This window comes from Onychostoma macrolepis, chromosome 02 (genome assembly GCF_012432095.1).
Source record: "Onychostoma macrolepis isolate SWU-2019 chromosome 02, ASM1243209v1, whole genome shotgun sequence".
In the NCBI taxonomy this organism is placed as follows: domain Eukaryota; kingdom Metazoa; phylum Chordata; class Actinopteri; order Cypriniformes; family Cyprinidae; genus Onychostoma; species Onychostoma macrolepis.
In genome coordinates, this window is record NC_081156.1 from 8,571,542 (window position 1) to 8,597,476 (window position 25,935).

Here is a 25,935-nt window from a genome sequence, read left to right on the forward strand (position 1 = left end):
GAAAACCATTGAATTTAATAGGGTGTCCTAACTTTTTCACATGACTGTATATATATATATAGAGAGAGAGAGAGAGAGAGAGAGAGAGAGAGAGAGACGTAACACTTTACTATAGGAACCAGTTTTCACTATTACTAGTTGCTTATTAGCATGCATATTACTAACATATTGGCTGTTTATTAGTGCTTATAAAGCACATTTTGCACGACCATATTCTACATCCTTAATCCTACCCAATACCTAAACTTAACAACTACCGCACTAACTATTAATAAGCAGTAATTAGGAGTTTATTGAGGCAAAAATCGTATTGAATAGTTAGTTAATAGTGAGAACTGGACCTTAAAACGAATTGTGTGACCTATACTTTCAACTGGATGAGAAAAATATGCCTTCAAAAGTGCAGCAATTCATTAACTAATTAATTAATTGAATTAGCGTCATTGAACATGTTTTGCTGCGTTGTTGTTGCATTTACAGATTTTCTCCAGCAGATGTCCTCCAACAGTGTAGAGTCTGCAGGGAAATCACTGCTTGCTTTGATTGGACCTCTTGCAAAACTTGAGAAGTTTGAGAAGTTACAGTCTGTAGGTGGCGGTAATGCGCTGCATGGTGTTCAGTCTGACAGTCAACGCTAGAAGAAACGGCATGAACACCGTAAACAGTAGATATGTGTCTATATGGAGCTTCATGTGACACTCCAGTAACTCAAACTTATCTTTAGTCGTTTTGATTTTTAAACTAGAACTATGGACGGCGAGGAGGAAAGCAAGCCTATAGGTAACTATGTTGCCGTCTTCTTCATAATATTGCACTGCAATTTATAAACGATGTAACGTTAGTAGCGTTTTAAATAAAGTGTATACTGAGTGTTATTCTTATCATTTATAATTTGACCCTCTTCAGTAAGCAGCTTTCCGTCTGAATGTAACAACTTAAATCAAAATAAGTTACTATATCACCCATCAAGAAAAATAAAACACTAAAAAGCATGACTGCATTAAGCTCAGTGACAAATAATTAGTCCATTTGTGCCAAATCATAATGCATAAAACTACAAACAGGATTTCAAATTTATCAGTACTTAGAATAAGAAATATTTACAGTTTTACTTTAGTGTCCATAAGGCCCTTTAAACCAAACGTGCATTCGAAGATGTTGAATAAAAACATTGGATCCCTATGCAGTGTTTATAGATGTGTGTGCAAATTACTATAAAACCTGTGATTAGCAAGCAAACATTTATGTTTTATTTATTTTATTATTTATTATTTTATTTTATTTATTTATTTATTAATGCGAGTTACATAATCAGATATTTTTTTCTGAATTACTTTCAAGGTAATGCATTATGTAGGGAACAATTGACGATGAGCCTTTGAATTATTAGAAATAAAATGCACACCTGAGGTGGTGATGCGGCCACGATGCGAAGCAGTATCATCTCAGTAGCCATTTTTCCATCCAAAGTTGCGAATCAATTTAACTTGTGCGCAAAATAGGAATATCGCATAAAACATTTGCGAACAAGCAAAGTTTCCAGCCATCCAACGAGTCGAAGAGAAAGTCGTCACTTCCTGATAAACTGCCACTAAATATCACTTAAGAAAATGAGGTGATCAGAGCGAGCAGACGAAACAATATAAATGCGGTCATTGCTTTTGGAGGTGGATGCGACAGTTCTGGGAGGTAATTATACAGAAATACTTTGATGACAGACTTTGCTCGGGCATTTCAGAATGAACATAACATTTCAGATGCTGTGCAATGAGATCGGTCCGCTGTTAGTCAGGTTTTGCCATCCCATTGCGCAAAGTCACATGACTTTTTTGTTGCGCATAATTTATTCGGCAAATGTGTTTCTGTCTCCCAATATTCACATTAATTATTTTTCGCACAAGTAAAAACCCAACTCAAGTGAGTGTAAAATTTTTTGCGATCAAGGGATTTCTTTTTTCAAAACTTGCCAATTCCAGTGCTTGTTTCTGATGCGATACTTTAAAATGCGCATTAAAAAGGGTGATGGAAGCATAGCTACTGAGTGTTGACAATGGCTGCACGATAAATCACAATTAATATTAGGCAAAAGCTACGATATTCATGTAGGCATCTTGTCAGTGAAGCACGGTTCTGTGATCAGCAGTAAATCTCCATCCGAAGGCCAGAGGGCGCTCACGCGCGGAAACCCCACATACACCCCGCAGAAGAAATCCAGGAAATCCCTATAGCTGCAGCTGAATAAACTGAAGATTTAAATGCTTTCATTGATTCAACTTGACTAATAAGCACACGACTACGACAATATATTTGACAACTTTATTATCACAGCGCGATTTCATAATATCAATGATATTGTCTGCGATTTATTTTTATTTATTTTTTTGTGTAGCTTGTCAGTGAACTACGGCTCTGTGTAGTAAATGCTGCTCCATCTAAAAGCACGTGATGGAGATTTACTACTAATCACAGAACCAGCTTTATTGACAAGATGCGCATGACTATCACATGCGATTTATCGTGCAGCCATAGCGTTTATGACCTTTTACGCATGCACAGTAAGAGACAGTAAGTACCTGTGGTTTTCGGTTTCTATTATTTCTTTCACATTTATGAATCTTGAATTATTTTTTACAATTTTATATAATTTAATTCCAGACCTGATAGAAGTGAAAGAAGAAAGTGAAGAACTGACTGAAGTGCGTGAGATGCATCAAAATCAGGACCAAAAAACACCTCACAAACCCGGAACCAACAATTCATTCATCTGTCCTCAGTGTGGGAAGAGTTTCACACAGAAAGCTCACCTGAAGGATCACATTCGCATTCACACCGGAGCGAGGCCTTTCAGGTGCGTTCAATGCGGAAAGGATTTCACACAAAAAACAAACCTCAAGGAGCACATGAGAATTCACACCGGTGAGAAACCCTTCACGTGCCAGCAGTGCGGAAAGAGCTTCACGCAAAAAGGCCAGCTTAAGAATCACGTCCGAATTCACTCCGGAGAAAAGCCGTATGCGTGCCAACAGTGCAGACGGAGTTTCACGCAAAAAGGCCAGCTGAAAAACCACATCAGAATTCACTCTGGTGAACGGCCTTTCGTTTGCTTACAGTGCGGAAAGAGTTTTTTGCATAAAGGAACCCTTAAGGATCACATGCGTATCCACACCGGCGAGCGGCTGTTCACGTGCCCTCAGTGCGGGAAGAGTTTCACTCGTAAAGACATCCTGAAGAATCACCTGCGCATTCATTCCGGAGAAAAGCCCTTCATATGCCTTCAGTGCGGGAAGAGTTTCACGAAAGCGGTGTATCTCAGGATCCATCAGCACTCTCATTCCGAAGAACGACCGTTTGACTGCCATCAGTGTGGAAAAAAATTCATTTCTGCATTACAGCTAAAAAGACACTTAAAAATCCACGCGGATGAGAAGTCGTACCCGTGCTCTTTTTGCGGGAAGACTTTTTCCATGCTGGAATATTTGAAGAAGCACGAGAAAATACACACCGGGGTGAAAGCTCACGTGTGCTCCGAGTGTGGAAACATGTTTTCTACAATCACCTTCTTGAAGGAGCACCAGAGGACTCACACTGGAGAGAAACCGTATGCGTGCGCTCACTGCGGGAGGCGTTTCACTCATTCCAGTACTTTGAAGAGACATGAGAGAATGCATACTGGAGAGAAGCCATATCACTGCACTTTATGTATGAGGAGTTTCACTGCCTCAAGTGCTCTACTCAGACATAGAAACAAATGCTGCCAAAAGCTGCTGTCACACTGAGCAAAGAGCAGTTGTTAGAGCTCCTGACTGCAGCTGTGTTAATGCTCTGTGACTCACTAGATAGTGTGCAAACTAGTTTTGATCATGCAGCGTGATTTAATCAAACACCCATGCACAAAGCACTTGCATATCATTGCTCTTTTGTTGATTTCGATTGCTTCCATTGTCCTTATTTGTAAGTCACTTTGGATAAAAGCATCTTCTAAATGACTAAATGTAACGTAAAGCACAAAATTATTATATTTATATAGTGTGGAGTGCTTTGAATTCCTCACAAAAGTCTGTTACAACACTAAAAATGCACTTTACAACTATGGCAGTTGTATTTATAGTTTAGATATGTTTATACCATCTTTCATTCATCCTGCTAATAAAGAGCCATGCATGGTTTTACTCATGATTGCAGTGGTCTTCTTCACAAATACTCAGCTACTGATACACTTTCAATAGGCAAAATTCATTGCAGAATCAAAAACTCTCAAGCGTGAATATCCATGAATTATGGATCAAGCTATCAGTTTTCATAATGTGGCATTGAGTTTGGACTGAGAACTAGTCACTTGCTTTGCTTTCAGAAATTGCAAGAGATGATTTTACTTTAAAAGTTATGTATCTCAGTTTTTGATTCAGGTCATCAGCTCAACTACTATAACTACCTTACTTACTATTAATAAGCAGCTAATTAGGAGTTTATTGAGGAAAACTTAGTTAATAGTGAATGTGTCCCCAAATTTAAAGTGTTACTGTGCAATATTTAGAAGTTAACCGTTGAATAGAGCTAAAGATTGTCCAAGTTTGTACCAAGTACTAGGGATGCACGATATTGGGAAAAACTGATACAGCGATATTGTTTCTCTGCAATATATTTTGACTTGAATAGCTTTATTTTGGAAGAATTAATTATTCTAGAGTTAGAGCTGCATAAAAAAATGAAAGAGAAAAAAAAAAAAAAACTTGTGCTGCCAAAAATTTCAGTAGCCCTACCATAGTAACAGCATTCAGTGCACTTGAATGGTGTAAAATCGCTTGAACGTTTTTAATCGACAAGACTTAAAAACATGTATAAATTATAAACTTTCTTGACGCAACAGCACTCGGTCAGCTGTCTTTTGAGTGTCTTTTTTGTAGAGTTCTGCCAAGATATCAGCATCTCAGAAGAGCTCCATTCGGTTTTATTTCAATATATTGTGCTGTCCTACCAAGCACTGTGTTTTTACCATTTACCAAGTTCCTTTTTCTTTATTTAATTTAGATCAGTAAAAAAATATATAATTTCTAAAGTTACTGCAAAATGCCTAATACAATTATTTTATTGTTTCACTAGTGTAATGTGCATTGCATTTTGGGCATTTTTAAATGACATTTAATGTAATTAACAGTGACTGTACATTGGGAATTTTCAGCATTCTGCGGTTTACACAGCAGTAGTGTTACTGTAGTTGAAGGAAAGTTTGTTTCCCTCACAGCATCAGCTACTGATGCAATGTTGAGTCAACCAAATGGAAAGAGAACTGTAATGTTGGCTCCATCTATTTTCATTAAAGAAAAAAAAAAAAAACTCAAACTGGTTTTGAATGACATGATGGTGAGTAAACGACAACATATTTTCATATTTGGGTGAACGATCCCTTTAATGACTGGTGAAAATAACACTGACCTCATAATCAAAATGACTTGAAATGCAAAATGATTTGTAAGTGCAACATCTTCAGTGCAGAAAAAGAAAGATATCGCTTGCTTGTAGATAAGAGTGTAAAACAACTGTGCAAACATTTAATGGAGCTGAAACATGAATTGTCAGGGATGCAACTCAGTTTTCAAGATAAATGATAAATGAATACTGGAGGAAACCAAAGGAAGAGGAAGCCAAACTAATAATTATTTCCTGTAAGATAATAACAGTCTCATCCTCTAGCGTGCATTTGAGAGTGAAGCCAAATCACCCGTATTCAAATCAGGGATGTTTATGCACTAAAAAGTACAATCTCATTGTCAATTTATTAATTTCTTACTTACCTGAGATAAAAAATGGAAATCAGTTGCTGCAATCTTCATGTTTTACATAAAACTCTGTATAATATAAGCAAATGCATATTTATTCATTCACAATATGGGCCAAAGGTGTGAAATCTCGCTGTGATAAGTATAAGATACAGCAACAGTGATAAAGGCAAAAGCAGAACTCCAAACTTAAAAAGACAATCCATCATAGATTAGGGGGCGTCCAGGTAAAGAAGTTGACACCGCGCAGTTCCTCGGGAAGATATTCTTGCTCCACTGGTCTGCTGTAGTCTGGGTTGTATTTGTATCCTTTGGCGTAGCCCAGATTCTTCATCAGTTTGGTGGGAGCGTTGCGTAGGTGGAGGGGAACGGCCGGTAACGGGCCCTGATGGTTCCTCAGACAGGACTTAACGTTGTTATAGGCCTTGTACACCTCCACAGACTTGGGTGCTTGGGCCATATAAACCACACACTGCGCCAGAATGACCTAAAATAATTCAAGAAGAGACGTAGGAGAGAATGAAAATGAAATGTTAGTGAGGAAGATCAGGGTAATCAAAAACAACTAGAACAAGTATCTAAACTTTAATACAATTTTGGTTTTGTTAATATTTTTATTTTGAAGAAAGACTAACATAAATAGTGATGAAAGCCAAAATATTAAATGCCATGGATGAATATTTACTGTGTAATCCACTATTTTGTAGAGGACTGTCAAAATGACTTTAGAAAGATGATTTTATTTTCACACAGAGATTGGTACAGTAGATCTGTTAGTGAATCTGTTGACTTTAGTAGTAGTCTTTTCTGCATTGTAAGCCAAAGGTGAACATTCAAAATTGGGAAAAAGCACTTTTCACATTTTTTTCTCCAAAGTTTGCATGCCTGTAACTCAAGAAGATATCTTAATGTCCCTTTAGATGTTGGTTCTTAAATTTATCAGTCACACTTTATTTTAAAAGGGGTCATCAGATGCCCATTTTGCACAAGTCGATATGATTCTTTAGGGTTTTAATTAAAAGTCTAACATACTTTGGTTAAATTTTCTCAATGGTAGTTTAAAAAAACACCTTTTTAAACCTGTCAAAATCAGCTGTTTTCATCAAGGCATTTTTGTCCATGTTGCTTTAAATGCTAATGAGCTCTGCTGACCCCGCCCCTCTCTTCTGTGGGGTGACCAGCAGTACTGTTTACTTTAGCCATGAAACTGGCTAACTAGTACATAATTAGGAAAGGCGATTTGCAAAGATTCATTAAAAAACCCTTATATGAGGGGGAAATCGGGGCTAAATCGGGCAAAAAATCCTGTAGTGTGAGCCAGGCATTAGTGTGTGAATGCAGCTGATTAGATCTGCCATTGCCCATGATGTCACAGGGCTCGCAAAATTTCAAAATCCCTGGTAGCCCTTCGGGCAGGTACTCTTCAGATTTTGGTAGCCCGAAAATTAATTTAACTAGCCCAAATGAAATTTATTTTATTTTATTTATTTAATTATTTTTTAAATATAGAAAATCAGATAGGAGTTTAAATGTCAAATCAAAAATATCTTCAATACACAAATATCAACAAATATGAAGGAAGGAATCTTATTTCACTATTTACAGGGTATCTGCAGAATGTTTAAAAATAAATTTAAGGCAATTTATGACCCATTTTAATAGCTGCACGAGTAAAATTAACACAGAATGAGCGGGGTTGGACAATGGTAACATACAGTATTGAGCCATAAAATTACATGATTTACAGCTCAGATACAGGTTTTCACAAAAACAAAAATCTTATACAACAGCATTTTAGGTTATAGACCATTTTTATGAAAAGGGATAAATCAAGCATATAAATTATGTTAATTTAAAGTGTATAAATATTACTGTCTTAATTGTTTAAATTTTTAGAAGGCATATTAACTTCTTTCTCATTTACAACTTTATGTGTTTGCTGCGTAAAAAGTTGATATTTGCATTGATCTGACCATAAACAGCAAGAAAGGCTTATTGGAAATGCAAATTCATTCTCTGCCACGAGGTGGCGCTTTAGGAGCGCTGAAATATTGCGGTTTCCCTGGAAACGCTGTACACAAAGCAGCTATGCGCTCATAAACGCTGCTTTATCAGGCATTATAGTTTAGATGAAATTAAAATGCCAACGACACATGAGGACACTCGGTTACCTTCAGATACATTCACATAAAGACATCCGCGCCGCGTTTTGACTTGAAACGTGCCGCGCTCATATTTATTCAATGACATCATTGCCTTTTGAAGTTTAATCGTGCCTTATCACGACTCATGTCTTTCCGTCCCCAACTGTAAGACCTCTAGAAATTATAATTAAGACATTTCTTATACCATTTAACGTATTTAAAACTTTTTATGGTCTTAAGTTTGATACAACTCACTTTCAGAGTTTTTAAGGACCCGCGGGAGATCTGTATTTAAGGAGCCCGTCGGGCAGGCAGTGATACATTTTGGTAGCCCGACTGGAAAACACAAAGCCCCGGGACGTCGGGCTAGCGATTTTGCGAGCCCTGTGTCATCAATAATAATCAAACTAAAATTATGCTGAGAAAAATCACTTGCTGAAGGCAGTCTTTGTTAATTGATTGTATTGCATATTTAGCTATATTTAATTAGCTGAAAATTTAAATTTTGCATTATTTAGTCATTTTAAAATGTACTTATAATTAAAGAAGCATATATAATTAAACAATTGTATAGGCATTTAAAAACTAAACTAATAAAAACAACAACAAAAAAAAAAAACCCTACACACCTCTGACCACTACTTCATAACATACCTACATCTTGCTACCTGTGAGCCGCCAACACAGAGAGCAGCAGAGAGAAAATGGCGCAAATCAAAAGATCCGTCAGACCCCACTGCTCAAAAAACCTACATTAAACACTTCACTTACAGATAGCTACAGACCTGTCTCTCTCCTTCCATTCATAGCAAAAACACTTGAATGAGTTGTTTTCAACCAGTTATCCTCATTTGTTTCAAAGAATAACCAGCTTCTTGTCTTCCCTGCCACTCCAACGCTACAGCATGATTTTACCATCCAGTTAGGTTCATCAACAATTACCCCATCAAGTTCGGTCAGGAATCTTGGTGTAATCTTCGATGACCAGCTGACTTTCAAAGACCACATTGCAAAGACTGCTCGATCTTGCAGGTTTGCTCAACACAACATCAGAAAGATCAGGCCCTTTCTGACAGAGCATGCTGCACATCTTCTTGTCCAGGCCCTTGTCATTTCTTGACTGGACTACTGCAATGCTCTTCTGGCTGGACTTCCATCAAACACAATCAAACCTCTACAAATGATTCAGAATGCAGCGGCACGACTGGTCTTCAATGAGCCCAAAAGAGCCCATGTTACACCTCTCTTTATCTCCTTGCACTGGCTCCCGGTTGCAACTCTCATCTAGTTCAAGTCATTGATGCTTGCATATAGAACAGCCACATGCTCAGCACCTGCCTACTACCACTCACTTATGAGAATCTACATCCCCTCCAGAAGTCTGAGATCTGCGAGTGAGCGACGCCTCATGGTACCATCACAGAGAGGCACAAAATCATTTTCCAGAACGTTTTCATTCACCGTTCCTGGCTGGTGGAATGAACTTCCCACCTCTATCCGGAGTGCTGGATCCCTGACAATTTTCAAACGACAGCTGAAAACTCATCTCTTCCGTCATCACTTGACTTCATCTTAAAAAATGCTTTCTTTCCTTAACCTCTCCCTGTCAGGCTAATATTTACTCTGAACAATGCCTGAAACTTTGTATTACAAGCACTTCCTGTGTCTATTTGCCTCTTTATAATGAATCGCTTATTGTATTCCTCAATTGTAAGTCGCTTTGGAGTTCTGCTAAATGAATAAATGTATATGTACTTGTAATTAAAGTATAAATATAATTGTATTAATATTTAAAATGTAAACAAATGAATAAGAAAAATGTGCTTATAATTAAAGTGTAAATATAATTAAATATATTTATTAATATATATATATATATATATATATATATATATATATATATATATATATATATATATATATATATGTGTGTGTGTGTGTGTGTGTAAAAGTTAAATTAATAAGAAAAAAGTACTTTACTTATAATTAAAGTATAAATATAATTAAATATTAATGTATTAATGTATATTTAAGAAGTTAAACTAATTACTAAGAAAAAAGAAGTAATGGGATTAAATGATGAGAAGTGTGTAGATTCTCAGCCCTGACAGTATCTGCGGTGTGTTTGTGTGTGTGGTACCTCACACTCAGGCATGCCGATGAAGTGACAGGCCTGGAACGCTGATACGGACTGAGTGAGCGCCGCCGGGTCTGCCAGACCTTCAGGAGAGTCCACAACACATCTTGTCTGTCAAGACACTCACTTTTGGATTATACACTAATCATGAAGTTTCTATTGTGGTAAAACAGCGGTTTTGGAAAATGTTGAACAGTTTCCCTGTAACTCCATTAGTAAGTTGAACTGAAAAGGACCGGCTGTTTACCGATATCCTCGCTGGCGAAGCGGACGAGTCTGCGGGCCACATACAGCGGGTCTTCACCGCCCTCTAGCATTCTGGCCAGCCAGTAGAGGGCAGCGTTGGGCTCGGAGCCTCTCATTGACTTGTGCAGGGCTGAGATACAGTTATAGTGCTCCTCACCTGCGTGCGACACACACATGTCAGATTTTACAATCCAAACTAACTGTGGATGTGACATAGTATGGCACAAGAGCATTACACAATAAATTTTTTAAGCATTTAACAAAAAACAGTTTGCTTGCATCTTGATGTATAGTTTTCACCAGCATCTTGCAAGTGTTTACAGTGGCAATGAATTGCAGCAGCTTATCTCAAAAAAGGTAATGCATTTTTTTTTGCATTGAATAACTCAATGCATTGAGTGCAATGGAGTACAATTACCTGAAAATATTCATGTGCATAAGGACAATATGGAGTAAATATGTAAATGTTAAGCTCAAGACTGCACTGATGGAATATAAATACAGTATATGTGTTGTGTATCCTGTAATTAACACCGTAAGCAGAAAAATATACATATTTCTTGTTTATATATTCCTTATATATATTGCATGTATTTCTTCTCACTTTCCTGGAATTTATTCCTTTACTTACAAATTTATGGTTCACTGTGAAAAAAAATAAAAATAAAATAAAAATGTAAGGGCCCATGATTGCAAGTGGTTGAGCTTGCATTAAAGTTCATTAAAGATTGGCATTGCATTAAAGTTCGGGACTGCATCATTAATACCCAATCCTGAGGGACTACTTAAAGCAAGCATTAAATTCAAATATATTTTTGACAACAATTCCACAACACGAGCAGCCTGAGTGCAATGTATAGCAGTGCAAATTTACTGTCCTCTAAATATAACTCAGCATATTGCCATTACTGTCTAAATAACTGGCAACAAAAATGAGTACACCCTAAGTGAACATGTCAAAACTGTGTCCAGAGTGTCAATATTTTGTAGGGGCATCATTGTTATCTACCACCGCCTTAATCCTCCTGGGCTTGGAGTTCATCAGAGCTGCACAGGTTGTTGCTGGGATCCTCTTCCACTCCTCCATAATGACATCATGGAGCTGTTGGATGTTAGACACATGGTGAATGCCCCACATGTGCTCCATAGGGTTCAGGTCTGGAGACATACTTGGCCACTCCATCACCTTCACCTTCAGCTTCATCAGCAAGGCAGTTGTCATCTTGCGGTGTGTTTGGGGTCGTTATCATGTTGGAAAACTGCCGTTCGGCCCAGTTTCTGAAGGGAGGGCATCATATTCTGCTTCAGAATATCACAGTACATGTTGGAATCCATGTTTCCCTCAATGAACCTCAGCTCCTCAGTACCAGCAGCACTCATGCAGCCCCAGACCATGAAGCTACCGCCACCATGCTTGACTGTAGGCAAGATACAATTTTCTTGGTACTCCTCACCAGGGCATCACCACACATGCTGGACACCATCTGACCCTTACAAGTTTACCTTAGACTCAGACCACATGACATGGTTCCAGTAATTCATGCTCTTGGACAGATTGTATTCAGCAAACTGTTTGCAGGCTTTTTGTAAGCCAGCTTCAGAAGAGGCTTCCTTCTGGGATGACGGCCATGCAAACCGACTTGTTGCAGTGTGCGGCGTATGGTCTGAGCACTGACAAGCTGACCATCCACTTCTGCAACCTCTAAAGCAATGCTGGCAGCACTCATGCATCTGTTTTTTGCTTCTGCACCTGAAGCACAGCACAAGGATCTAACATCTTTGATCGACCCTTGCGAGGCCTGTTCCGAGTGGAACCAGTCTTGGAAAACCTCTGTATGTCACTGGCCACTGTACTGTAACTCAGTTTTAGGTTGTTACTGATCTTCTTATAGCCTCGGCCATCTTTGTGGAGAGCAACAATTCTAATTCTCAAATCCTCAGAGAGTTCTTTGTCATGAGGTGCCATGTTGAACATCCAGTGGTCAGTATGAGAGAATTGTACTCAAATCACCAAATTTTAACTGCTGTAATATAAGATACACAAATTTGTATAGTCCTGTCAAGCAGAAAAAAACATGAACATGATGAATAGGACATGTGGCTTTGCATGGTTAAACGACGTATAGCTGTTATCACGTAGGGTGTACTCACTTTTGTTGCCAGTTTTTTTGACTATAATGGCTGTATGTTGAGTTATTTTCAGAGGACAGTAAATCTTTACTGCTGTACAAGCTGCACATTGACTACTCAAAAATATATCCAAGTTTAATTTCTATAGTATTGTCCCTTGAGAAGATATACTAAAATGTTTGCCGAAATGTGAGGGGTGTACTCATTTTTGTGAGATACTAATATATATATATGTGTATGAACTGATTACTGGACAGTGACTTGAGAGAAAACAGGACACACCTGCTTTATCATAAAGGATGTGGGATCTCTGAAGTCCTTCTTTAATGTGCTGCTCACGCACTGTTATTGGCTGCGGGCCGGCGTTGGGTTTGGATGAAGCCGTGCGCACCTGTGCGACACACGCCTGCACTGCCAGCTGCAGACCGTTGAGAGCGGCTCGAGCATCTCCGTCACACAGGTGCGCCACCGTGTCCAGCGCCTTCTGCTCGATACACACCTGAGATCTGAACACAGACAGCACACAGAGCTTAGGCCTGCTCAACAATCCAGAGTTTCCCAAACTTTTCTGTCTTATGTTAAGAAACACACAAAATAATCAAGAAATGTACAATATCATTAAAATATATATTTAGAATTTATTATTTTGCATACATTCAAGTATTCAAGTTTGGGAATCCCTGCATTACATGAACAAACATTAATAAACGTGAAAACAGCAATGACATTACACACTAAATCAAAATTTAGCAAACAATTTGTCCAGATTTCCAGAATAAACAGGTACTGAAGGTCACTGCATGTGACAACTGTTGAGTCCGGTGTAGATACAGTGTTAGGGAGAATCAATACATTTTGAATGATTTACTGCCATAGTGTGAATAATATGTAAACATTTAATCCATAAAAAGTAACTGTAATCTAATTATGAGCATTATAAAATGTAATAAACTCTATGAGTACTTGGAATCTGATTACATAATCCAAATTACATGTAATCAGTTACTACCAAGATCAGATGAAATTTGCAGTGTGTTTTTTTTTTTTTATTGTAGAGTAACCACTTATATGTGTAAATATCAGGAGCATTTTGATTCTCCATTTCATGACCCCTTTAATGTTTTTCTTTCCAAAAAAAAAAAAAAAACAGGACATGAAAGAAGGGTTAGTCGGGTTAGTAAGGGTTAGTGGTCACTCACGTCACCACACTACAATCTGTTTTATTAATATAAACAAGATTTAGTGTTGCAGGGCTAGATAGAGTGTCACTGGACCACAGACCTATCATACCATCCCAAATCACACCAGATCGTTCATGAGCTGCTGCGCTGGTTTCTTTTAGACAGTTAAGACGTTTCTATCATAAAATATTGGCAGAGGGCAAGAAGAACAGAGCGTCTTGCCAGCAGCGAGTGAAATGGACACTTTGAGAGACTTTGAATCTCTGCTCTAAAGTTTAACTGGGGTATGATAATATTTAACTGGGGCACGGCTCTCATCTTACACACATTTATGGCAGCTTCCATAAATGAATGCGAACAACAAATAAAAATCTGACCTGGCATACAGGACTACTGCCAAACTTGAATGGAAATATGTTGAATGGTGTGTGTTGAATGTTAAATGATGTAAATTTATGATGAGAGTTAAAAATTCAGGTTTGGTTGAAGATGCTCATGTTGTCAATCTATGCCTTCTATGGTTTTGATTAAACACATTTACATTTTTCTAAAAAAAGGTCATACTATCACAACAAAATTGACAATTCGTCTAACTCTCATATGTCCTTTAAAACATTTTTCTCCCTCCTTTGTCCTCCTCCTCCCCCTCCTTCATCAACTCTAACAGCTGACGACTTTGCCACGTTCTTCATTAATTAAATTACAACCATTGGTGCACAATTCTCCACACCACAGTCTGTCAAGCACATCTTACCAGCAAACATACACTCGTTCACATCCTTCTCTTCGCTCTCTGAGACAGAAGTCTCTAAACATTTCCAATCATCCTACTACTTGTCCACTTGATCCTATCTCATCTCCTTCAAGCCATTTTTCCTGCAGTTGTACCTGCACTCACTCACATCATTAACACATCCCTTCATACTGGTGTTTTTCCCTCAGTTTTTAGACAGGCTCGTATAACCCTACTACTTAAGAAACCCACCCTTAACCCATCTCTTTTAGATAACTACAGACTGGTTTCCCTTGTTCCTGTCATTGCAAAAACACTTGAACAAGTTGTGTTAAACCAAGTCTCTGCCTGTCTCACACAGAACAACCTCCTCGACAGCAACCAGTCTGGCTTCAGAAATGGACATTCAACCAAAACTGCCTTGCTTTCAGTTGTTGAAGCTCTAAGACTGGCAAGAGCGGCTTCCAAATCTTCAATACTTATCTTGCTGGATTTGTCTGCTGATTTTGATATGGTTAACCACCAGCTCCTCCTGGCAAAGGGCATCTCAGGAACCGCAATCCAGTGGTTTGAGTCTTACCTCTCAGATAGATCCTTCAAGGTATCTTGGAGGGGTGAGGTGTCCAAGTCGCAAGATCTAACTACTGGGGTGCCTCAGGGCTCAGTTCTTGGGCCACTTCTCTTCTCTGTCTACATGGCATCACTAGGTTCTGTCATTCAGAAACATGGCTTTTCATATCACTGCGATGCTGATGACACTCAACTCTACCTCTCATTCCATCCTGATGATCCGACAATAGCTGCTCGCATCTCAGCTTGTCTAACAGACATTTCTTGCTGGATGAGGGACCTTCAACTCAACCTTGCCAAGACAGAACTGCTTGTGGTTTCAACAAACCCATCTCTTCATCACAATTTCACCTTCCAGTTCGGCACATCAACCATAACTCCTTCAAAAACAGCCAGAAACCTTGGAGTATTATTGATGATCAGCTGAATTCCTCAGACAACATTGTGAAAAGTGCCCGGTCCTGCAGATTTGCTTTATTCAACATCAAGAAGATCAGGCCCTTTCTTTCGGAACATGCTTCACAACTCCTTGTTCAAGCTCTTGTTCTGTCCAGTAGGGCTGTGCAATTAATCGCATGCGATTGTCATTCACATCTCGTCAGTAAAGCCAGTTCTGTGATTAGTAGTAAATCTCCTTCACGTGCTTTCAGATGGAGCGGCATTTACTACACAGAGCCGTAGTTCACTGACAAGCTACGCAATATCGCTTTCATAATCGCATGTGATTAATTACACAGCCCTACTGCTCAAGCTGGACTATTGCAATGCTCTCTTGGCAGGTCTTCCAGCCGGTTCTATCAAACATTTGCAATTAATCCAGAACGCGGTAGCAAGATTAATTTTTAACAAGCCGAAAAGTACACACGTAACACCTCTGTTCATCAAGTCTCGGTTAGCCTAAACGCAGTACATGAAGAAAGGTTTTTTTTTTTTTTTTTTAAATCTATATACACAGATTAAAAAAAAAAAAAAAAAAAAACCTTCCTAAGTGTACTGCGTTAGGCTAACGAGACTTGTCATAGGACTTGCATATTATTGCTCTTTTGTTGGTTTTGATTGCTTCTATTGTCATTATTTGTAAGTCGCTTTGGATAAAAGCGTCTGCTAAATGACTAAAATGTAATGTAAATTTAAATAACATTTATTATGATAACGTTTTTAATATTATTGCATTTCAACTCCAGTTTGTTGTTGAAATATAAACATGGATGTCATAACGTTTATTCAAGCTTGTATTAAATGCTGAAGACGACAGGAAAACTACAGGTGAAACTATAATAATGAATATATAATATAGTGCAAATATTGAGCAAAATTCTCTCAGTGTTAGTTTTTCTAGTTAACAATTGAGATATTTACATTAAATGGCTTTCCTGAGATAAACGCCATTTTACATGATATTATTGATCACAAGCTGTTTCACAGCTGTCTTTCCACAGTTGAAAAACTGATTGAGTGATTACATGAAACATGATTCATTTTAGTAAGTTGCTGTTTCTTTAAACATATCTTCTGATGTTTATTCATGTTCATTTAGTGTTATAACTAATAGTAAAGATGAAGAGATGTTCGTTTCATGTGCTGCTTGAACTACGGAGCAATAGCAATCTATAATGACACATTAAACAAAGCAGAATTTATTATTTGAATTTTGTAATAAAATTGACAAATTAAAAGCTGAGACTTCGCTTCATATCAGAAGTTACAGAACACAAAGTTTATTGTGATTTATCGGATGTGATGCACGTTACAAATTATGGTGACGTTTTGTTCAGCATCAGCTGAAAACACCACATATTGATATTTTCAACCCAGTCTTATTTTATTCTCATCAGTCACAGGCTGTTCTTGAGACTGAGAAAACTCATAAAACAAGGAACGTTCAGTTCAGTGAAACTCAACACCGTTTGTGTTTATTGCGGATGCTTCCATGACTCCTGAGGGCCCTAAAACCTGATCTGCAGCACTTCACAGCTGGTCCACTCGAGGCCGAGCTGAGAGACAACCGTTTGTCCTACTTACCAATCCAAACCACTAATAAATCATCAAAATGAGGCAGTGAAGTCAGAGGATGGGCCGTCTCAGATCTGCCGTGATAGCAAGGGCACAACTGACACTTACTCTGAGCAGATCTCTGAAGCGTCCCGCTCCACCGCATCCCCGTTCAACACCTGCAGTCCAAGAAACTCTACAGCCCGGCGCAGGATCGAGCCCATCGCTTCCACCGACAGCCGTTCCAGAACCAGAACCCTGCAGCGGCTCAGTAGCGCACTGTTGACCTGGAAGGACGGGTTCTCTGTGGTGGCACCAATAAGAGTGATCGTTCCGCACTCCACGTGAGGCAAGAAGGTGTCCTGAGACGAGAACAGAGGAGACATGGGAGGACAAGAGAAGATACCACACACTCCAAAAGTGCAGAAATATCAAAGGTGGGTCCGTTCTACAGTAAAGATGACAGTGTCTTGGAAAAGCAAAATAGGTTAAATGAATAAAGCTTTGCACATTCATGAAGAGCGTGTTCAGTTTTCCAGCTTTAAGTAGCTTGTCTTTTTTTTGCCTAAGACATATTAGGTGAAATATATATTTCATTCATTTCATGCATTTATTAAGCACCGACAAACACAACAGCAGTTGACCATAGTGCTGTACAAATAAAATGAAAACCACAAAAAAGAATATCATCAGTAAAATATTACTGACGTGATTTTAATATTACTTGAACTGTTAGAATAACACTTTACAATAAAGCAACATTTGTTGCATTAATTGCGTTACTTCAGTTGTATTTTTTTTCTTTCTTCAAACTCAGTCAAAATGTAACCTATGTTCCTGGGAGGTTTTTTGTTACAGTTTGATACAAAGGTATGAATCAGTTTTTATTATTATTATTTCAATCTTTGGTTATTTGTCACCTATGGTATCGATTTAGTATCGATACCGAGGCATTACATTTTGGTATCGTACCGAAGCCAAAATTATGGTATCGAGCCATCCCTACGTGGCAGACTTGTTACTTACTTGTTCAGATGACAATATATGGTGAAAATTCTTATTTGGCTCATATATTCCAAGACGTAGGCTAGAATCTGTGATTACTAAATACAGATTTATACACCGGTGCGGTGACTGACAGCCACACATACTCCTCAAAACATAGATTCATCCGCGATGGAGTCGCGCCGGAGTACAACCCACGCAATAAAAATAACTCCGGAAGTAACTGCAATTCCAGGTTTTTAAACAGAGATGGCGACAAAGAGGCAAAACTTACGGACTACAGCTTTAAATACTTTTATATTTAATAATTTTATATTGTATATTTTATATTATCCTACAGCTCAAAATACCTGAAAAAGGCCTGTCAAAACATTAAATATATTAAAATATCACTTAAGGTTACTGATACTTGTGTGCAAACAAGTGAAACAAATAATAAATTAAAAATAATAAGGAACGACATGTTTTTAAGAAATATAGTGGAGTAATATATTCAATATTATGCTTTGGAATGTAGTGAGGTAAAAGTTTCTCAAGATAAAAATACTCCAATAAAGTACAGATACTTCAAAATTCACACCTCTACTATTGACAACAGGCAATGGACCTTTTTTTGCACATTTATCATGCATTTGACAGATTTAATGAATATCAGAATACAAAAAAACCAAAAGTTTTTTACTTGAATTTTTATGAATGTTATATTTTAACTTCAGCCCGCTGGTAAATTCAACATCTGTACTGATATGTGAGCTAAATAGCACGATTATCCCTTGATGGCCATCAAAAGTGGCCTCAGGATACTCAGGATAGTTGGTTTGAGTCAAAGAACGAATAAATGCATCAAATAATAATAAGTTATGTGTATATTCGTTATGGCTGAGTGGCGCATTTTGACCTTATTTTTATACCACATATTTTCTGTCTAATAGTTTCCATCTTTAGAGTTACAAAGCCACTGAGGCCACTTTGTGCCACCACACAATAAAGGGGCACAATAAAGTCCAGTATACATATAAGTCTCTCTGTTTATTGGAAATGTGGTTCAGGTTCTTTGAATCTAGGCTAAATAGGAAAGCATGCGGAGGGAATCCCTTTGGCTGGTCTATTGTCTGCTGCATTTATGAATATAATTATGGATGTATTTAAAGCCACTGGTGCTGTGGTTGAGGATAAACTGTCCTGGCTGTCTGGCATACACAAGTAAACACGCTTCCAGAGTGATCCTGTGCCAGCTGTACCTACACCAGACATCTTACAACATGCATTCTCATCTGTTGACATACAGTGCTGCCAAAATATGTTTGGAAACAAGTCAAATATAAAAAGATTGAATTTCAAATTAAGTTTCTGTATCTGAAATGCTATAGGACCTTTTTTCCACTTTTCATCATTTTTGTCTTTGAATCAGCCATTTTTAAAGAGTTTTAATTTTTATTTTAAAGTCTGTTCTTCTCACATTCACACAGATGTCCTAGCAGACAATCACATTAACTATCAAGATAAAAATATTCACAAATATTATGGGGTCACAGTACTAGTGCTCTATGATTTCCATGATGCAGAAAACATGGACGGAATCACGGAATCCAGTAATAAAAACGCAATTTTCTGCAGAATGTCACGGAATTTGCCAAATTTTGGATGAATCAATCAAAAGTAGGTTTGTACACTTAAATCTCTGTCTCTCTCTTAAAGTCTCTGTATGAATGAATGGTGCAGATGCGGGGGTTTTACCTATTTAAGCATGTGTGACGCTTGCGGTGTTTTCAGACATAAATAACAGACAACAACGATGAAACACACTACAGAGAGGAAGTGGCACAGCTGGCTGAATGGTGTGGCACTAACAACCTGTCCCTCAATGTGAGTAAGACAAAGGAGGTTGTGATGGACTTCAGGAGAAACTCCGGTGATCACCCCCCACTGACCATCGACAGCTCGACTGTGGAGAGAGTCAGCAGCACTAAATTCCTGGGGGTGCACATCACAGAGGATCTCACCTGGACCACCAACACCATGTCACTCTCCAAGAAGGCACAACAGCGCCTACACTTCCTCCGCCGGCTGAAAAGAACAAGTCTCCCTCCACCCATCCTCACCACTTTCTACAGGGGCACCATTGACAGTGTGCTGACCAGCTGCATCACTGTCTGGTACGGGAACTGTACCGCAGCAGATCGCAAGACCCTCCAGCGGACAGTGAACACAGCTGCAAGGATCATCGGTGCCCCTCTCCCCTCCATCCTGGATATTTTCCTCACACGATGCTCCAGCAATGCCAATAGTATCGTGAAGGACTCCACACACCCCTCCCACAGTCTCTTCAGCTCCTACTATCAGGAAGACGGTGCGGAGCATCAGAGCCCGCTCTGCCAGACTGCTCAACAGCTTTTTCCCCAGGCTGTGAGAGCCCTGAACTCAAATCACCCCGCCTCTCTGAACCCCCATACAAACCCCTACCTCCTGAAACATGTAACGTGCAATTCAAGTGTGCTACACACAGGTGAGTGGGCCTGTACAAACCACCTGTAGTAGCACACTCCTCCTCTATGCGCACTAGTCACTTTTCACATACACTGCTGTGTGTACACAAATCCCACAAAAGAACTCCGTAATATATGTATGTTTACATGCTCATGCACTACAAATCCTCCTGCACTGTTCCCCAGCCAGCTGCTTGAACTCAATGTTTCTCCTTGCACATGTACAGTACTTATCTGAAGCATTCGTATAGTTTGTATAGTTTGTATTTTTAGTTTGTATAGGTACTTTTTATAGATAGTATATTTATATTTATAGTCAAAATCTATCAGTAGGATAGTTGTGTATAGGTTTATATTGTCTTACTCCATTGTTGTATGCCTGTATTTATGTAGCACCGTGGTCCTGTGAGGCACGACATTTCGTTCCACTGTATGCCCCGCATGTAGCGGAATGACAATAAAGCTCAACTTGACTTGACTTGATAAATGAACAACATCTCCATATCATATACAATGAAATGTAAAGGTCTTTACGGCAATCCAACAAAATAAAAGTTTGGTTTAAATTGAAGAAATTGTGACAGAAATATATTACAATTGTATGGTAGAATGTTAATATAATAACAATTTTAATACAATTATTAAAACATATTTTTAAAGAAATAACACATTTTTTCCTCCATGTTTTAATTTTAAAATTAAGTTGTTGCGCAGAACTATGTTTGCCAAAATATAAAAATGGTTTGTTTAATTTTGTTTGATTAAAATATAAATTAAATTAATGTTTTATGCCTTCATTTGATACAAAAAAAAATAAAAAATAAATAAATAAAATACGCAACACAGAATTTCTGGGCGTAAGGAAGTAAATAAATAAATAAAGCTGTTATTATGCATTTAATTAATAGACATACTTTTTGATTATTAAAATGTGTAAAAATAAATAAATCAAATAAAACAGATTTCATAGGGCTGTACTGTACCTGTAACGTAATGTAACTGACCTGCTGGGATTTGTTAAAACGATGAATCTCATCGATGAACAGAATGGTCTTTCTCTTAAACAGACGGAGCTCATTCTGGGCCTGTTTGATGACTTCTCGCACGTCGCTGGTGGACGCACTGGTGGCGGAGAGCGTCACGAAACGTCCTGTGCCTTTCTTCTTAACGGAACTGGCAATAATATGGGCCAAAGTGGTCTGTAAACAACAAACAGACAAACAAAATGAGATACTGATATTAATTATGCTGACATGAGTGTTTTTAACCTTTTTCTCAGTGGCTTGTCAGGCGTGACTTGTAGGCTCAATGGAAATAGTGAGAATGACAAAATTTGACACACAAACCTGTGGAAAGGAACAGATACCCAACATTTGCTCTGCTCTGCTGTAAACCCAAATGTGACAATCTATAAAACACCATAATAAATAAGTGAAACCAGACACTTGACACAGGACGGTCTGTTTCTGAATCTGCCAAGTTGGCTCGTCCACTATGTCTCCTATTTTTCATTATGATGAGTTACTAACACAGCACGAACTGAACTATCAACTACAGCAATCAAAAAGAGTTTCTAGTCTGAAAACAGAAAACATCTGCCATACAAACACCGAGGGCAAGATGATAACCTGGTGAATGTGAAAATCAAAAGGAAAAAAACAATTAATTACATGTAATGGCTTTTTTGTAGGGCCATTACGTTTCTTTACACTGTGCCATTATTTTCATGAGAGTTAAGCGCATTAAATACAAACACTCATTCTCTTTACTGCAATACAGTAAAGAAAATCATCCTCTCCAGCCTTTTTAAAAATAGCACATTCATGTTCATTAAATGACCCTCAGGGACTATTATTCTAGCACATGCACCTGTCAACCGCTAATCCGAGCCTTTTCACACGGCTTAACGAGTCAGAATAGCATACCATTGAGCCAACTAGCTCAAACAAAACCAAAGACTTCCCACTATGTACAGTAACTTCTCAATTATTATTAGCAAAATCAATTAATCTAATCTGAATAACACTGAAATAGGCTCTTACCACCTACAAAGAACATATCAAATGGTCTATATTATTAGTCAAAACATTTCTTTAAGCTAAATTTTAAATTGTAATTGTCAGTATCAGAAGACACATTCATATGTGCATATTCTTAAACACAGCAAGACAATCACATCTAGGCAGTATGCAGTATTTCATCCACAATAAAGACTCCAAACAAGGAATGGAAAGGTTGCACTGGAGTCAAATAACACTGGCTGGCCTATATACAGTAACAAACACTGTTACTGCACTGAATGAAACACATCATCCCGCCTGCCGTGACACTGTAACACACATCAGTGATTAGTTATTATTCCACAGCAGCTGAATGATACTGAACCACTGGCTCAGTGTTTTACGAGCCTCGTCTTGGAAATATGTAACCCATACAGTTCCAGCCAGAAAAACTGAAAATGAAGAGTGCATATAACAGCAATGACATGCAAGATTGCAGCATTTTTTGCTGATTATTTGGGAGAAATAATAAGAAAAGCAAATTTAGTGTGGAAAGAAGGCCTAATTTATTTTTAAAGAAATTCAAATATTTGAGATTTAAACATTTAGTTCACCCCAAAAAATGACATATTTTCTGCTCAACAGAAGAACTCATACAGGCTGGTGTATTTACTCAGGCTGTTTTAAACCTCTATGACACAAAATAATTGTGAAAAATGCCTTTCAAAAGAAAAAAAAAAGTTTTATTTTGTGTTCTGCAGATAAAAATAAATCCATACAGGTTTGTAAAGATATCACAGTGTGTAATGATTTTGGGTAAACTATCCCATAGTATATTTTCAAGCTATTAAAATTTATTTTTTTGGACTTTATAGGTCAAATACTTTTCAGAAAATGTGTGGAAAAAAGTCTAAATTCAAGTCATCAATCAGTATACTACATAAATGTATTAATTCTAAACCTGGAGTCTCTGGGACACCAATAAAGGACTTTTAAAACATATTATCAAGTTGAAATCTTGTAAATAACATGTTTTCTTTAAGAGATACTGGGTCAAAGACAAGACGTCCCGTTTTGGTGTCCATGTCCAAAAGTGGGTTTATAAACATGAGAAGCATATTAAATGTAAGTGTCTACTTTAATGTTTCAAATAACTTTTGCTAAAACTAAATGAAGTGAAATAATGCTCCATCGTCATTCAGAGTAACTGGCTATTTATGTAAAAATGAACCAACAAACTTCTTCTGACCTGTACTTATTAAAATATTAAAATGATACGATCACACCTAGCCTAATTTTATTGTATGTGACCCTGGACTACAAAACCAGTCTTAAGTGTAAATTTTTCAAAATTGAGATTTATACATAATCTGAAAGCTGAATAAATAAGCTTTCCATTGATGTATGGTTTAATGGTAGTATCTGACAATATTTGGCTGAGATACAACTATCTGAATATCTGGAATCTGAGGGTGCAAAAAAAAAAGTTTAAAGTTGTCTAAATGAAGTTCTTAGCAATGCATATTACTAATCAAAAATGAAGTTTTTATATATTTATGGTAAGAAATTTACTAAATATCTTCATGGAACATAATCTTTATTTAATATCCTAACGACTTTTGGCATAAAAGAAAAATCTATAATTTTGACCCATACAATGTATTTTTGGCTATTGCTACAAATATACCCCAGCGACTTAAGACTGGTTTTGTGCTCCACATATTAGAAATTATTAAATATGTCTTGCTGATGAATGTGTGAAACTTATAGTGGTTTGAAGAATAGAAGCAAAGATTGGTAAAGAAGATTCAAAATTTAAATTAGGCCTAATTATTAATGATTCTAGTTTTAAATATGCCTGAAAAGAGTTTTTGGTAGGCTATTAACTATTGTTACACTTAATGACATTTTAGGCACTGTATTAACTTTTTATTGTTTTGATGCTTGGAAACCCCTTTTGATCTTTCACCCAACTCCATGCGTTTGAAGGTATCTGGTGCAAATGAGTGAATTAACTACAAACCAGAGACCTTTCCACAGCCCGGTGGCCCCCAGAGAATGAGAGAAGGGATCTCCTGTGACTGCAGCAGGGATCTGAGCAGGGTCTGCTCTCCAATCAGCTTATTCTGGCCGAAATACTCCTCCAGAGTGCTGGGTCTCAAGACTTCTGCCAAGGGTTTGTCATTATTCAGCCTTAACGCTCTCGGTGAAGATGCGCCAGGTCCATCTGGACCCTCGGGTCTCTCCATCACTCTGAGACCCGGACCAGAGGCTTCTGCAGGGTCTTTGAGCTCTGATTCGGTCCTCTGTGTCTGATCGCTCGCTTTGGGTCTGGTTTGAAACAGAGAGAATACTGCAGCAGCTGGATGGGTGTCGGGGGTGTCAGTGCGGGCTTTTTTGGATGGAGGTCCTGATGGCTGATCTTGAGCTGTGTCTGTGTGATGGTGAACACCATCGCTCTGTAAACACTCATCCAAGTGCGCGTTAATTCTGTCTGGATCAAAGTCACCGGCGCAAACCGGACACTTCACGGTAACATTATCTGACACTGTCTCCGCCATTGTCACGCTGAATCCACGTGTTTATTCACGAAGCTCTTATTGACATTCATCCACATGTAAGTTAGTAAATGAGTGCTCTTCCGAGAGTTTCTGACGCGGAAGAATTGTAATCTCGCGATATTCTTCTTTACTGCCAGCAAAGTTGTCAACATCCACATGAACTTCGAACCGCAGCCAAAACTTTCGGAATCAATCAGACCTTCGATTAAACTACTAAAATATCCTGCCAGTGTTTCCTGCACTGTTTGTTCACTACAGCGAGAAACAGAGAGCACGGCTTCCGAGGTCTACATCGAGTCATAACTGAATGGTTCTTATGAACCGATTCCTTTGAATGAATCGTAAACATAGGGTGCAAAAGTGTAGTCCGAATCCCGGATGGAATGATTCTATTAAGTCGAGTATTTTTATTGAATCAAACACATACAGCTTGAAACTAACTGAAACTTACAGCGTACTTCATATGACAAGGTTAAGATGTCTAGATAAAAATAAACTGTGTCAAGGTCGCGATTAAATATTAAGCTGCAATTTTGAGAAATAAAGTGTAAATTCTGAGTTTTTAAATTACAAATAGGCTACTGCTAAAGTCATGATTTAATAACCACCAATAGAACAAAACAATAGAACCCTGCCCAAAACACAATAGAAAATGTAATGGATTTAATGGTTATAATGGGAATTGTATTGGTTTTAATGGAAACTATAATGGTGTCTATTGGTGGGATGTTAAATCCTATTGGAAAAATGCCCAAAACACACTACAAAAAGGAATTTTGTAATGGTTTTACTGGAAAAAGCTAATGGTTATAATGGTATTTTAATGGAAACCATTGGAATTTATGTGATGGTTTCTATTGGGCTTCTATTGTTTTTTGTTGTTGTTTTTTTGTGTGTTTTTTTTAGCAGGGCAGATTGAACTAGGCCTAAGTTCTGCATGACTGCTTTTTTGATGGAGTATTTGTCAGCCATG

General features: G+C 37.9%; 2 protein-coding genes across 5 annotated transcripts; one reads left to right on the forward strand and one right to left on the reverse strand.

Annotated features, from left to right (window-relative positions):
* Nucleotides 1–581: 581 nt before the first annotated feature.
* LOC131554285 (gastrula zinc finger protein XlCGF8.2DB-like) lies at nucleotides 582–4,603 on the forward strand. 2 transcript variants are annotated; one of them, XM_058799511.1, is made up of 2 exons: nucleotides 582–780; nucleotides 2,656–4,599. In XM_058799511.1, the coding sequence occupies exons 1-2, from the start codon at nucleotides 750–752 to the stop codon at nucleotides 3,774–3,776; spliced, it is 1,152 nt and encodes a 383-aa protein (XP_058655494.1). In that variant the 5' UTR covers nucleotides 582–749; the 3' UTR covers nucleotides 3,777–4,599. The 2 variants fall into 2 exon arrangements, with proteins under 2 accessions (XP_058655494.1, XP_058655504.1); XM_058799521.1 differs by lacking the exon at nucleotides 582–780 and adding an exon at nucleotides 1,409–2,565 and having other exon boundaries at nucleotides 2,656–4,603.
* A 765-nt stretch (nucleotides 4,604–5,368) lies between these two features.
* On the reverse strand, nucleotides 5,369–25,277 carry wrnip1 (WRN helicase interacting protein 1). 3 transcript variants are annotated; one of them, XM_058799436.1, is made up of 7 exons: nucleotides 24,432–25,275; nucleotides 21,406–21,600; nucleotides 17,040–17,272; nucleotides 12,717–12,940; nucleotides 10,306–10,461; nucleotides 10,062–10,141; nucleotides 5,369–6,264 (listed from the first exon to the last, which is right to left on the reverse strand). In XM_058799436.1, the coding sequence occupies exons 1-7, from the start codon at nucleotides 24,960–24,962 to the stop codon at nucleotides 5,983–5,985; spliced, it is 1,701 nt and encodes a 566-aa protein (XP_058655419.1). In that variant the 5' UTR covers nucleotides 24,963–25,275; the 3' UTR covers nucleotides 5,369–5,982. The 3 variants fall into 3 exon arrangements, with proteins under 3 accessions (XP_058655419.1, XP_058655426.1, XP_058655431.1); XM_058799443.1 differs by having other exon boundaries at nucleotides 6,051–6,264; nucleotides 10,067–10,141; nucleotides 24,432–25,277; XM_058799448.1 differs by lacking the exon at nucleotides 5,369–6,264 and having other exon boundaries at nucleotides 10,069–10,169; nucleotides 24,432–25,277.
* Between the last annotated feature and the right edge of the window lie 658 nt (nucleotides 25,278–25,935).